This window comes from Protopterus annectens, chromosome 7.part1, assembly GCF_019279795.1.
Source record: "Protopterus annectens isolate FY-2018-M chromosome 7.part1, PAN1.0, whole genome shotgun sequence".
NCBI lineage: Eukaryota > Metazoa > Chordata > Ceratodontiformes > Protopteridae > Protopterus > Protopterus annectens.
This window is the reverse complement of record NC_056740.1, coordinates 366222089-366237170: the sequence shown is the minus strand read 5'-3', so window position 1 is coordinate 366237170 and position 15082 is coordinate 366222089. Positions and strand designations below refer to the sequence as shown.

The following is a 15082-nucleotide window of genomic DNA, read 5'->3' as shown; positions in this document are numbered from 1 at the left end:
CATTAAGTAATCCTGGTACTGAAACATATGAAAAAGGCAGTTGAGTGACCTCATGGCAAGGGTGGAAGAGGTATAAACTTTTTTGCCCCATCTCTCCAGGGACCTAGCTTCCCTGTCAGCGGGCAGAGGGTTTTTGGCCGAGGAAGTAGCCACTCCTTTGGGGCCCTGTGAAATAGTTTCTAGATCCACAGAGTGGGCCTTAAAGAGATGCTTATGGGTTTCAGGGACCCTGTAATATCTGTCAGGCTTGACAGCAGCAGGAGGGAGAGAATCAGGCGAAGCACTGGAATCTGAGTATACATCATCAAGGACATCCAACACTGGAGGAATAGCTAAAGGTCTGTGTTGGGATAGCTTAAGGAGGGTACGTAGCCTTTTCCTAGAGTCAGAAAATTCTTGACCCTGCCACTGAAAATGTTCTCTCATGGAGTGGAGAACTTCACCAAAAGAAATATCCTCTGGAGGGAGGCAGAGGGAATTGAATCCTCAGCATCCAAGTCCTCATAGGCCTGGAAGGATTCTTCCTGGGCATCTGAGTGCTCTGAATCCCCAGAGGCTTCATCTGAAGAGAGGGTGTCAGTCTGCTCAGTTCTAGGCCTTTTATCTGCAGGCGGCTGAGAACCTCTGTCTGGGTGCGGCTGAGAACCCCTGATAAGAGAGATTAGATCTGCAGCAAGAGTCATGATCTGTTTATCGGAAGAGGGGCCCTGAGAAGTAGATTTAGGATGGGCCTTGGCCTGGCTGGCAGCCTTAGCACGTGCAAAGGCCTTGATGGACATGGATACCAGAGGCCTAGCTGCCCCACATGCAGGGGTAACCTTGTCCACAGGAATGGTGTCGTGTAAATCTAGAGCTTCGGTTTCTGGAGGAAAATCAACAACCGGCACCGTTGAAATCTCCGGGACCGAAGAACGCGTTAAAGCGGTGTCGTCGGCCTGGGGCGGTAGAATTACCGCTTCCGAAGGGACCGATGCACTCGCGGAGGGCTTAGGCGTGGTATCGGTGGACGACGCGGGCCGAGGATGTCGGTCCCGGTCCTTGCGTTTTTTGGTAGATTGTGATGCCGGTTGTTCCGACGGCATGATATAAGCGAAAGATTCACCAAAAAAGTCTTCGGCAAATTCTTCCTGGCGCCTGAGTGTGCGTTTATTAAAGCAAGCACAGGCAGCACAGGCCGAGACGTCGTGGTCTGGGCCCAGGCAAGGGAGGCAGTAAGAATGGAAGTCCTTATGAGGTATTTGTTTACCACAAGACAAACAATTATTAACTTTTTCAATTTTTTCTGACATCGGCTGAGGCAAGAAAAAATGTTCCCCAACGGGGTACTTAGCTTTTAGATGACTTCGGTAACTGAAAACACAGGAGCTGACCGACCGGCACTTGCGAACTGCTTCTGCTTCGGGCACCGCGCGGCAAGAAAGACTGAAGATGGCGTTGGCGGATGCCTTTATACTCCAGCTGCTCTGACGTCGGGGAGGAGGCGACATCAGCCGACGCCGGACCCAGACTTTGGAATCCGGCCGACCGAAGGGCTGCCTGAGGCAGGACAACCCATATGTCAGGACTGCAGTTGCATTCTTGAAGGACCATCTAAAGGTTTTGAGGTAAAACTTTCAGTGACAGCTCCCCCCCGAAAAAAAGAAAAAAATTAAATTTTCTTTTTTGCACAAACACTCCTCTTACAGACTGGGGCTTAGTATAATGGTTAAGGTATGTGACTTACAGACACAAGGGTACAGTGTTTGATTCTCACCTTTGGGAGGAAATTGGTTACAAAAGCAAGCCTAGTAATTAGTTGTGAACCTAAGAAAAGTACAGTTGTGTACACCTACCATAAATGTAGATGTTCGAGTGTCTTCACTGTTGCAGTCATAACTGTAGGGTGATCCTGCCGGCAGGCAGCCCGAGGTCGGCCAGAATCCCAAAGTCTGGATCCGGCGTCGGCTGTATAAGCTAGTATCCTGACGTCAGTACGCCTTGGTACATAGCCCTCAGCCGACGCCATCTTCTCCAGCCTTTCTTGCCCTAGATGTCAGAAGTCCCCAACAAATCAAAAATTAATCCAACAAGGAAACACAAATACACCACAAATAAGAGAAAAAGAGGGGATAGGAGGGAGGGAAAACCCCGACTGCAACAGTGAAGACACTCGAACATCTACATTTATGGTAGGTGTACACAACTGTACTATGTTCTTCGTGTTTCATTGTTGCAGTCATAACTGTAGGGTGGAATCCCAAAGCAGTGTAGAGGGGGAGGAGGCTTTAGATAGAAGAAGGGGAGGCAAGAATACCCTGCAAGACAGCAGAGGCAAAGCCTGCCCTAGACTTAGAAAACAAGGGAGATTGTAGTGCTTGGAAAAGTATGCACAGAACTCCAAGTGGCAGCTTCAAGATATCCTTTGTAGGACTCCTCTGAGGAAAGCTGTAGAAGTAGCAGCTGCTCTAGTAGAATGACTTCTAATGGTCCCTGGAAACTGTTTCCCATGATGAGTGTAACAAAATCTGATTCCATAAGCAATCCATTTGGAAATAGTTTGTTTAGAAATAGGTTTTCCAAGAGAACTGGAGGCAAAGGAAACAAACAATTGGTTAGACTTTCTGAAATCTTTAGTCTTGTCCAAGTAAAATCGTAACTGTCTGTGCACATCCAATGAATGCAAAATCCTTTCCCCTTTATTTTGAGGATTTGGAAAGAAAGTAGGAAGGTGAATTGTCTGATTTAAAGCCACTTTCAAATCACCTTAGGCATGAAAGTAGGATTGGTCCTCAAGGATACTCTGTCCTGATGGAAAATAAGGTATGGTTCCACAGCCATGAGAGCTTGCAACTCTGAGACCCTTCTGGCAGAGGTCAATGCTAACAAAAGAACAGTCTTCCAGGATAGAAACTTAATATCTGAAGATGCAGCAGGCTCAAAAGGAGGCAAAGTAAGTTTTTCTAAAACATAATTAAGATCCCAGGCAGGGACAGGAGGGGTCCTTGGAGGCCGCAAATTTTTAGCCCCTCTCAAGAACTGCTTCACCAAAGGACGAGAAAAAACAGGAGGATCAGAACTGTAATGCGCAGAGATAGCAGAAGCATGTATCTTAATGGAAGAAAAGGAAAGTCCTTTAGATAAAAGTTCCGAAAGGTAAAGCAAAATAGAGGAGAGATCAGGAACCTGAGGATCAGAGCCTCGGTCCTGCATCCAAATAGAAAACCTCTTCCATTTAGAGGCATAGGATTTTCTAGTGCTAGGCCGTCTAGCTTCCAAAAGAACATCCAAAACTTGTTTGGGTAGAGTACAGGAAATCAAATTCCTTTGAAGAGCCAAGCTGCCAGGCAAAGGGTCTTGAGATTGGAATGTAGTAACTGACCCTGATGCTGGGACAGAAGCGAAGGGTTCAGTGGGAGAATCCAAGGAGGCCCCGAGAACAGGAGCTTTAAGGTTGGATACCAAAACTGTCGAGGCCAATTTGGAGCAATCAAGATGAGGAACTTGGGCTTGTCCTGTTTTACCTTCAGTAGTACCCGAGGCAGTAGAGGAAGAGGAGGGAAGGCATATGCTGAAAGGCTTCTCCAGCTGAAGGACAGGGCATCCACTCTCCATGCTGTTTTGTGGAAGGACCTGGTGCAAAAGCGAGGCAGCTGATGATTGAGATGGGATGCAAACAGATCTATCTGGGGACATCCCCAAACTGCAGTAATCCTGTTGAACAAGTTGGTGTCTAGCATCCATTCGTGAGGATCTGTAATGTTTCTGCTCAGGCTGTCTGCTAAGAGATTCTGTTTCCCTGGAATGAATTGAGCCTGGAGACGCAGATTCAAATTTAGAGCTGTGTCCCATAACCCCATAGCTAGTCTGCAAAGGGGGTATGAATGAGAACCCCCCTGCTTGTTGAGGTACCACATGACCGTGGTGTTGTCTGTCAATTAGCAGAGGCCCTGGTTGTAAAAGGTTTTTGAAGGCTAAAAGGGCATTTTGAACTGCCAACATTTCCTTCAGATTGATGTGCCAGTGAAGATGGTCCTTTGTTCAGGTTCCCTGTTGGCAATTGTCTAGAAAGTGTGCTCCCCAAGCATAATCCGAGGCGTCCGTGGTTAGGATTTGAGTAGGTTGAGGGAGACGAAAAGGTTTTCCTTCGTTTAAAGTGCAAGCCCTGGACCACCAGAGGAACTCCTTCTGGAGGCAGGGGATCAGAGGAATCAGAATATCCAGATCGTGGTAATGCTGTGACCATACACTTTTCAGATACCATTGAAGCTTTCTCATGTGAAGCCTTGCGTTTGGAATCAACAGAATGCAGGAAGCCATGTAGCCCAGAGCCTGCAGGAATTTCCTTGCAGTGAGCTGGGATAGAGTTGCCAAGGTGTTGAAAGTAGAAGCCAGCTGAGTTTGTTTTTCTGGAGTGAGGAAGGCCCTTTGTAAGGTTGTATTTAAGAGGGCTCCCAAGAATACCATTTGTTGAGAAGGGATCAAATGTGACTTTTTTATGTTCACTGAGAATCCCAGTAGTAGGAGAAGACGTTGAACAAAGTCCAGATGTTGAAGCAGAAGATCTTTGCTGTCTACCTGAATAAGGCAGTCGTCCAAATAGGGGTAAATCTGGATCCCCTGAAGTCTGCAGTAAGCCACTACTGGTGCCAGGCACTTGGTGAAGACTCTGGGCGCAGTAGATAAACCAAAGGGCAGAACAGAGAATTGAAAGTGCCTCGAACCTGCCTTGAATCTGAGGAATTTCCTGCGTTCTTGTCTAATAGGGATATGCAAATAGGCTTCCTTTAAGTCCAATGTCACCATCCAGGCATCCTGAGAGAGCATTGGAATTAGCTGTTGCAGAGTAAGCATCTTGAACTTTGGAATTTCCAAAAAGGTGTTTAACACAGAAAGGTCCAGAATAGGTCTCCATGAGTTTTGTTTTCTGGGAACCAGAAACAGCCTTGAATAAAACCCTTTTCCCATTTCCGAGAGTGGAACAGGCTCTATGGCTCTCATGGCCAGAAGAGCATCCACTTGAGTTAAGGCCTCTGACCATTGAAGTTTTGGCAGATCTGGCCAACCGAGAGTCCTTGGCAAAGTGTGAAAGTGGAACTTGTAACCTTTTAAAATCACGTCCAATACCCATCTGTCCTGGGTAATATGAGTCCAATTTCTGTAAAAGAGAGACAGTTTTCCTCCGAGAGGTCCAGGTAAAGGGGTCCTGAAGCCCAACCGAGAGAGTCATTGAGTTTGCTTTCTTTGAGATTGGGATCTGTCTTCTCCCCTTCTAGGTGAAGAAGCAGTCCATTGTCTAGATCTGTAAGAGGTCTGGCCTTGACCACGACCTCTGGGCGTCTATATCTTCCCCTTTGAGGCCTGTCAGGCGTGGGAAAGGACCAATTTTAGAGGGCCAATTCCTGGAAAATCTAGGAGGCTGAACTTGCAAGAAATCCTTTACAGTCTGCATGGATTTTGCCTTTTCTTCCATCTTTTTAATAACTTCCTCAGCCTTAGAACCAAAAAGAACATCTTGTTGAACAGGGGCATCTAATAACTTAGCCTTAACCTGTTCAGTTAAACTTTGTTCACGAAGCCAGGCATGTCTCCTAATCACAGTACCAGAGGCAGCAGCCCTGCAAGAAGCATCCAAAGCATCAAAACCACAATGTAAGCTATGCTTGTTAACCTGTTCAGTAGCATGCAAAACATCCTGAAGTTCCTTATCCTCTGCACAAGCAGGAAGGGAAGCAAGCTTTTGCTTTAAAACAGACAAAAGAAATTGCTGATATTTAAACATATGAAACTGGCAATTTAAAGCCCTTACAGACAGGGTAGCAGAAGTATATACCTTTTTACCCCACCTGTCTAAAGCACGAGAATCCTTCTCAGAGGGAATAGGATTTTTAGAGGTAGCAACCTTAGCAGCCTTAGAACCCTGAGAAATAGTTTCAGGATCTGCAGAAGGGTTTTTAAATAAAAATAAATGAGAGTCAGGAACCCTATAAAATCTATCAGGCTTAGAAGGAGCAGGAGGCATGGAATCAGGATTCAAATTAGCCTCAGAAAAAGCATCATCTACAATGTCCAAGACAGGAGGGATAGCTAAAGGCCTATGCTGAGGTAGAAGAAGAAATTCTCTAAGCCTCTTTTTGGAAGCAGAATATTCCTGTCCTTCCCAATGAAAATGTTCCCTCATCTCATGCAAGGTTTTTCCAAAAGAAAAATCCTCAGGCGGAGAGGCCGAGGGCAAAGAATCCTCAGCATCCGAATCCTCATAAGGGGGAAAGGAATAGTCCTGATCAGAGGAAGAAACAGAAGATACAGAAGCCTGGTCAGAGGAATCCAGAGTAACATCCTGTCGAGGCCTTTTCTCAGGAGGGGGGTGAGAACCCCTAATCATTGTAAGCAAATCTTCAGCCATCCTCAATAATTGTTTTTGTGTCTTGGGAGTGGATTCAGAAGCAGCTTGAGCTGAAACTTTAGACTTAGTAGGAGTCTTTGTCTTTGCCTTTGAAATAGTGATATGAGTAGGCCTGAAAACCCCCTCAGAAGCCGGTACCTGCACAGCGGTTCCGGACCCATCTGAAGGAGCGACGTCCGAAGGTCCTGCAGCAGTTAAAATAGTGGGCCTTGATGGCTCCCCATGGGAGTCCGTATCGGCCATCGGTTCAGAAGTGGCGGACGACAGGGGCTGCAAAAGCGCCTCACTGACGACAGCCGAACCGGACGCTGGCTCCAGCTGCAACGAGTCCTGTTTGGACCTCGGAGGCCTGTCTTTGTCTTTGCGCTTCTTTTGAACTCCGGTAGTGTCCGACGACATTCTGTAATTGAAGCGTCTTCCAAAATAATTTAAAGCCCAATCGTACCTGCGCTTGATAGTACGAGAGTTGAACCTGGCACAGAACAGACAACAAGAAACGTCGTGGTCAGGGCCTAAGCAAGGTAGACAGTAAGAGTGGAAATCTTTATGAGGTATTTGTTTCCCACACGCTATACAATTATTAACTTTTTCTGACATCGGAGGAACAAGAAAAAGATTCCCCAACGGGGTACTTAGCTTTGAGAAGAGAAGTAAGAACTTCGGACCGACAACAACCAAATACGCTGTTCGAAAATCGCCAACCAACGTTTTGCGAGCTGCTTTCCACCGCACGGCAAGAAAGACTGGAGAAGATGGCGTCGGCTGAGGGCTATGTACCAAGGCGTACTGACGTCAGGATACTAGCTTATACAGCCGACGCTGACCCAGACTTTGGGATTCTGGCCGACCTCGGGCTGCCTGCCGGCAGGATCACCCTACAGTTATGACTGCAACAGTGAAACACGAAGAACATCCACAAATTTAAGGAAAAAGGAAAATTAAAAATATCACACTGCTTTCTGTAAATGTGAACTGTATTATGATTATAGGAAGAAAAAAGTAAAAATCCCTTTATACGACATGGTCCACACAAATAACATTCCTAACAATATGGATTTATCAGTTCAGAAAAAAATGAGGAAGGTATTTCCCAGAAAGATCACTTGCCGATCTACACTTCATGAAGCTTTTGGCACTCTCCTCAAGCACATACCTCTCAACCTTTTAGAACAAGAAATTTGGACAAAGCCAGAAATAATGTGGGGGGGGGGGGGGGGGGGGGGCAAAGTCCAAAAACTAAGGACAAATTTTAAATATTGCTCTTACAAACTTAGAATGCTGACAGACTAACAGGTTTTACATTAGCATAAAATGTCTAAATGATATGAAGTCAGAAACCCAATCTGTCATTATTTTCTGACTTTAACGATTTGCCAATGGTTTGCCAGAAAACCACCATTTTATGAAAAATGGACCAAAATATAAGGCAAAAATCTGGACATTCTGTGAAAATCTGTACATTTGAGAGGTATGCTCAAGCCCCAAAGCAGTAAGGGCAAAAGGAAAGTGCCCTGAAGCTTTGAAAGCTGACTGGTGTCTATATCTTTGACAGGATATAACCCATACAGTGTAGGCTGCTGCAACAATGACACGGTGTATTGTACATCTAATAATGGCCACAAGGATCGGATGTACCAGCCAATCGCATCTCTTTAAGAATATGGTCTCTCCCTCTGACCTACCCAGTCTCCATTTTTCCTCATACTCCCCCATATGACTTTCTCCAGTATGTCTTCCATAATACTGCAATCTATCAATGTTTTTACCCCCATCACTTTGTACAGCAACCTTTTCCAGGACTGTTGTGCCTCGGTTATCAAGATGCAATTCCTATGACATATTCTGCAGCATAACATCCTGTTCTTATGTACCTCTTACTCCTCTAATACTTATCTGTTTATTCTTGGTGCAATTAAAGGTTTTACATATACAAACAGTATTAGGCTTTCCTAACACAAAAGGCACTATGCATTTTAACTGCCTTCCTCCTAATGTTTTTACTTTTCTCCTAACCCTGCCTGACTTGCAATCTTTCCTTCCCCAGTTACTCCCAAAGTAATTTATTTTCCTTAGTTACTGTGCAGCCAGGTCCTTTTCTCAATGGGGATTAAGATTACCTGACAAGAATTATGACCTGGTGAAAGGGTAAGCAGCTGTAACACACTGCATGCCAGTGTACCTGAAAGTTCTTTTCTCAGCCATGAAAATGTACAGTTGTGTACACCTACCATAAATGTAGATGTTCGAGTGTCTTCACTGTTGCAGTCATGACTGTAGGGTTCTCCCCTGCCGGCAGGCAGTCCTCGGTCGGCCAGAATCCCAAAGTCTGGGTCTGTTGTCGGCTGTTCAACCATGCTCCCTTACGTCAGAGTGCCAGGAGTACAAAGCTGACAGCCGACACCATCTTCTCCAGTTTTTCTTGCCCCAGATGTCAGGAGTCCCAAAATGAGAAAGGTCCCATATCCTTTGCAAATACACCTCAGAAGAATGGTGAAAAAAGGAACCACACAAAAGTAAAAATAAGAGGAGACAGGAGGGAGGGAAACCCAGACTGCAACAGTGAAGACACTCGAACATCTACATTTATGGTAGGTGTACACAAGTGTACTATGTTCATCGTGTTTCACTGTTGCAGTCATGACTGTAGGGTAGAATCCCAAAGCATAAAGAAAGGGAGGTGGTCATAAAGTAGAAGGGACGGCTAAAAGGCCCTGCAAGACTGCAGAGGCAAAGCCTGAGACTTAGAGTAGAGAGGTAGATTGTAGTGCGTTGAAAAAGTATGCACTGAACTCCAAGTTGCAGCTTCCAAAATGTCTTTGGTAGGAACTCCCCTGAGAAAGGCAGCAGAAGTGGCAGCAGCTCTGGTGGAATGAGTCCGTATACTCCCTGGGATTTGCTTTCCATGGTGTGAATAACAAAATCTGAGCAATCCATTTAGAAATGGTCTGTTTTGAAATAGCTTTACCTTGGGAACTTGAAGCATAAGAAACAAACAATTGTTCTGATTTTCTGATGTCCTTGGTTCTGTCTAGGTAAAAACGTAATTGTCTGTGTACATCCAAGGAATGTAAGATCCTTTCCCCTTTATTTTGAGGAGTGGGGAAAAAAGTTGGCAAGTGGATAGTTTGATTTAAAGCCACTTTGGAAACCACCTTAGGCATGAAGGTAGGATTAGTCCTCAAAGACACCCTGTCTTGATGAAAAATAATATAAGGTTCCACAGCCATAAGAGCTTGTAACTATGAAACTCTCCTGGCAGAGGTAAGGGCTAACAGGATGGCTGTTTTCCAAGACAAAAACTTGATGTCAGAAGAGGCAGCAGGCTCAAAAGGAGGCAAGGTGAGCTTTTCCAAAACATAGTTGAGATCCCAAGCAGGAATGGGAGGAGATCTAGAGATCCCAAGCAGGAATGGGAGGAGATCTAGGAGGTCTCAAGTTCTTAGCTCCTCTGAGAAACTGTCTCATGAGCTGGTGGGAAAAGATTGGAGGGTCTGTATTATAATGAGCGGAAATAGCAGAGGCATGTATCTTAATGGAAGAGAAAGAGAGACCCTTATGTAAGAGATCTGACAAATAAAGTAAAATTAAAGGAATGTTCGGAAGAAGAGGATCAGAATCCTGAGCCTGCATCCAGGAACAACATCTTTTTCATTTTCCTGCATAAGATTTTCTAGTGCTAGGACGTCTGGCTTCTAAAATGACATCCATAACCTGCTTGGGTAGGAGAGAAGAAATCAAAGGCCCTGGATTAACCAGGCCGCCAGGCTGAGAGTGCTGACATGGGAGTGTAGAACCTGACCCTGATGTTGGGACAGAAGGTTCGGAGTTTGTGGTAAGACCCAAGGGGGCTCCAGGGATAGGTTTTTCAGAGTGGGGTACCAAAACTGTCGAGGCCAATTTGGGGCCAACAAGATTATCATCTTGGGCTTGTCCTGTTTGATCTTTAATAATAACCATGGAAGAAGAGGAAGAGGCGGAAAGGCATATCCCGAGAGGTTTCTCCAACTGAAAGATAGTGCATCCACTTTTCAAGCAAGTTTGTAGAAAGTCCTGGTGCAAAAATTCTGTAGTTGATGATTGAGATGGGATGCAAAGAGGTCTATGTGAGGACGTCCCCAGACTGCTGTTATCATCCTGAATATTTCGGTGTCCAGCATCCATTCGCGTGGATCCGAAAGGTTTCTGCTCAGACTGTCTGCCAGGAAGTTTTGCTTCCCTGGCAGAAACTGAGCTTGAAGGTCCAGATTGCAACCTAGAGCTGTGTTCCATAGATCCATGGCTAGTCTGCAAAGGGGGTAGGAATGAGATTCCCCTTGCTTGTTTATGTACCACATAACTGTGGTGTTGTCTGTCCGTATCAGTAGTTGTCCTGGTTGTAGAGGATTCCTGAAGGCCATTAGAGCTTTCTGAACGGCTAACATTTCCTTTAAAATTGATATGCAGGTGCTTCTGATCCTTTGTCCAAAGGCCCTGCAGACAGTTGCCCTGAAAATGGGCTCCGCAAGCATAATCCGAGGCGTCCATGGTTAGAATCTGAGTGGCAGGAGGCACACAAAAGGGTTTCCCTTTGTTTAGAGTACATGCCCTGGACCACCAAAGGAATTCCTTTTGAAGACAAGGCAGGACGGAGATCAGTATGTCTAAACTGTGGCAATGCTGAGACCATACACTTTTTAGGTACCACTGTATTTTCCTCATGTGTAGTCTTGCATATGGTACGAGAAGGATGCAGGAGGCCATGTAACCCAAAGCCTGCAGGAATCTCCTTGCAGATAGCTGGGTTAAACTTGCCAAGGTTTTGAAAGTTGAAGCCAGCTGTAATTGTTTTTCGGATGTCAAAAATGCCATCTGGGTTGTGGTGTTTAGAAGAGCACCCAGAAAAGTTATCTGTTGTGAGGGTGTCAAATTTGACTTTTTTATGTTTACAGAGAATCCCAGGAACTTGAGAAGGTTCTGTACAAATTCTAGATGCTGGAGTAAGACATCCTTGCTGTCTGCCTGAATTAGACAATCGTCCAGATAAGGGTAAATTTGAATTCCCTTGAGTCTGCAGTAAGCTACTACTGGAGCCAGGCATTTGGTGAAGACCCTGGGCGCAGTAGACGATCCAAAGGGCAGTGCAGAGAATTGAAAGTGCCTCGATCCGGCCTTGAACCTGAGGTATTTCCTGCGTTCCCGTCTGATGGGAATGTGTAAATATGCCTCCTTTAAATCCAAAGTTACCATCCATGCATTTTTGGACAGCATTGGAAGTAGCTGCTGTAGAGTAAGCATCTTGAATTTTGGAATCTGTAGAAAGGTGTTCAAGACTGACAGATCCAGAATGGGTCTCCATGAGTTTTGCTTCCTGGGGACTAGAAAGAGCCTTGAGTAAAAACCTTGTCCCATCTCTGAAAGTGGAACTAGTTCTATGGCTTTCATAGCCAAAAGAGCTTCCACCTGGTTTAAGGCCTCTGTCCATTGATGCTTTGGAAGATCTGGCCATCCACTTGGCAGGGTATGAAAATGGAATTTGTAACCTCTTGAAACCACATCCAGAACCCACTTGTCTTGGGTTATACGAGTCCAATTTTGATAAAAAAGAGAGTTTTCCTCCGAGAGGGGCTTCCAGGCAAGAAGTTCCTGCAGCCCAACAGAGGGAGTCATTGAGTCTGTTTCCTATGAGTTTGTGACCTGTCCTCTCCTCCCCTAGGGGTGGAAGCAGTCCACTGTCTTGGTCTATAAGAAGCTTGTGTTTGAGGCCTTCCTCGGGAGAGTCTATATCTACCCCTCTGAGGCCTGTCTGAATTGGGAAAGGACCAATTTTTAGAAGGCCAATTCCTGCTAAATCTGGGTGGCTGTACTTGTAAGAAATCTTTAACTGTTTGCATGGACTTTGCCTTGTCCTCCATCTTTTTAATCACCTCTTCAGCTTTTGATCCAAACAAAACATTATGCTGAACAGGAGCATCCAATAATTTAGCTTTTACTTGATCTGGCAAATTTTGTTCCTTTAGCCATGCATGCCTTCTAATAACTGTGCCGGAGGCAGCAGCCCTACAAGAAGCCTCCAAGGCATCAAATCCACAGTGTAAACCATGCTTCCCAACTTGTTCAGTGGCATGCATTAAGTCATGTAATTCCTTATCATCTACACAGGCAGAAATGGAAGTAAGCTTTTGTTTTAAAACAAACGAGAAATTGCTGGTATTTCAGCATATGAAACTGACAGTTTAAAGCCCTAATGGATAAAGTAGCAGAAGTGTACACTTTTTTGCCCCATCTTTCTAAAGATCTAGAATCCTTTTCAGTGGGAATGGGGTTTTTGGCAGAAGCGGCCTTAACTCCCTTAGGACCCTGAGAAATGGTTTCAGGGTCAGCAGTAGGGTTCTTGTATAAAAACTGGTGGGAATCAGGAACCCTGTAATATCTATCAGGTTTAACAGGAGCAGGAGGAAGAGAGTCAGGGGTTAAAGTTAGCCTCTGAAAAGGCATCATCCACAATATCCAAAACAGGAGGAATAACCAGGGGTCTATGTTAGGGGAGAAGAAGAAAATCCCTCAGTCTTTTCTTAGATTCTGAATACTCCTGTCCTTCCCAGTGGAAATGTTCCCTCATTTCATGCAAAGCTTCCCCAAAAGAGAAATCCTCAGGGGGAGAAGCTGAAGGAATGGATTCCTCAGCATCAGAATCCTCATAAGGAGGGAAAGAATATTCCTGGTCAGAAGAAGAAACTGAAGAAACAGAAGCCTGATCAGAGGAATCATAATAAATTTCCTGCCTTGGCCTTTTATCTGGAGGGGGATGTGAACCCCTAATCATAGTAAGTAAATCCTCCGCCATCTTGAGTAACTGTTTCTGTGATTTGGGAGCCGGTTCAGAAGAGGCCTGTGTTGCAGTCTTTGATTTAGAAGGAGTCTTTGCCTTTATTAGAAGCTGAGTAGGCCTGAAAACCCCTTCGGAAGCCGGTACCTGCACAGCGGATCTGGACCCATCCGAAGGAGCATTGTCCGAAGGTCCTGCAATAGAAATATTCAAAGGCCTAGTTGGCTCCTCATGAGAGTCCGTTTCGGCCATCGGTTCTGAAATGGCTGACGACAGGGGCTGCAAAAGCGCCTCACTGACGAACGGCCGAACCTGAAGCTGGCTCCGCTTGTGCGATATCGTCGGATTTGGACCTCGGAGGCCTGTCTTTATCCTTGTGACGTTTGTGAACTCCGGTAGCCGGAACCGTATCCGACGACATTTTATAGTTAAAACGCCTACCGAAGTAATGAAAAGCAAAATCGTACCTTCATTTAATTGTACGTTGATTGAATTTAGCACAAAACCGACAACTAGCTACGTCGTGGTCAGGGCCTAAGCAAGGAATACAGTAAGAATGAAAATCCTTATGAGGTATTTGCTTCCCACATGAAATACAATTATTAACTTTTTCTGACATCGGACTGGAGCAAGAAAAAGTTTCCCCAATGGGGTACTTAGCTTTGAGTGGAGAAGAAAGTCTTCGGACTGAAGTTTTTCAGCAAAAATCGTCAGGAGTCAGCAGACTGGCACTTGCGAACTGCTATCACCGCACGGCAAGAAAGACTGGAGAAGATGGCGTCGGCTGTCAGCTTTGTACTCCTGGCACTCTGACGTCAGGGAGCATGGTTGAACAGCCGACGCCGGACCCAGACTTTGGGATTCTGGCCGACCGAGGACTGCCTGCCGGCAGGGGAGAACCCTACAGTCATGACTGCAACAGTGAAACACGATGAACATCAGAAACTCTCCAATGCTTGACATTTTACTACAGGCCTCCAGTGTCTGATGTCTGCTTATGACCTCTAGTATACTTAGTAAAACACTGTTGAAAAAAATTAAAAACATCAACGTGACCACTGCTGTGGTGTTTAGACAGGAGAGTAGAAAATTAATGAGGAAGGAAAACCACTATCTTGCTGTTTAAACCCACTCCCAAATGATCGACTACTGGTTCTAGCTATCAAAGTCAGACAGTGAGTGGCAACACATGTTGCCAATGTGTTAATACGCTAGCTTACTCTGGATTTCTTGTTTAGTGGAAACTTGATAATGTGATGCCACAGTGCCAAATATTAAATGAAGACAAATAGTTATGCAAATGTAACTTACAAGCAGCTCGTAGAAAACAGCATTATACTTGCATTCAAAAAGGCACTTTACTTACACATGTTTTTGTACAGTCACTTACTGAAGAATCATCCTTGGGACAAACTGTGACAATACTAAACTTTTCAGGTCTCAGCTTCCAGACATTTTTGCGCTGTTGAGGGAAAAAACAAATTTTAATTTCAAGGTTCTCAAATACCTTCAAGCTTGCATTTTTTTTTTAATTTAATGACTATAACATGCATTAAAATGCTTTTGAGATCAAGAACACACTTGGCAATTTTAACTTAGGCTACACATAATCCATCTCTTAGAAGTACTAAACAATATAAAAAACACAGGCTGTTTTATCTCACCGTGGGAAGGAAGTAATTATGAAATTATTAAAAATAAACACTGATAACTAGCATGGATTACAGATTCAGCAGGAATTTGATATTTCTATGGCAATTTACTAGCTAAAGACTGGACAATCAAAGCATGCATTATTAAGTACAACGCCCCATTCAGCGTGTACCTAGCAAAGAACATGCAGCAGCTGGAGAGACCACAGAGGTTTCACACCAGGAGAATCCAGGGCCTCAAAA

The 15082-nt window shown here is 44.9% G+C and overlaps 1 protein-coding gene across 5 annotated transcripts in view; it reads right to left on the bottom strand.

Moving 5' to 3' along the window:
* KCTD6 (potassium channel tetramerization domain containing 6) overlaps window positions 1-15082 on the bottom strand; it is a 269008-nt gene that overhangs the window by 111745 nt on the left and 142181 nt on the right. For 4 of the 5 annotated variants that reach the window (XM_044078804.1, XM_044078807.1, XM_044078806.1 and 1 more), the window contains exon 3: window positions 14554-14649. In XM_044078804.1, the coding sequence (XP_043934739.1) occupies window positions 14554-14649 (96 nt within the window). The remainder of the gene's footprint in view (window positions 1-14553; window positions 14650-15082) is intronic. The other variant, XM_044078805.1, reaches the window with a different exon arrangement.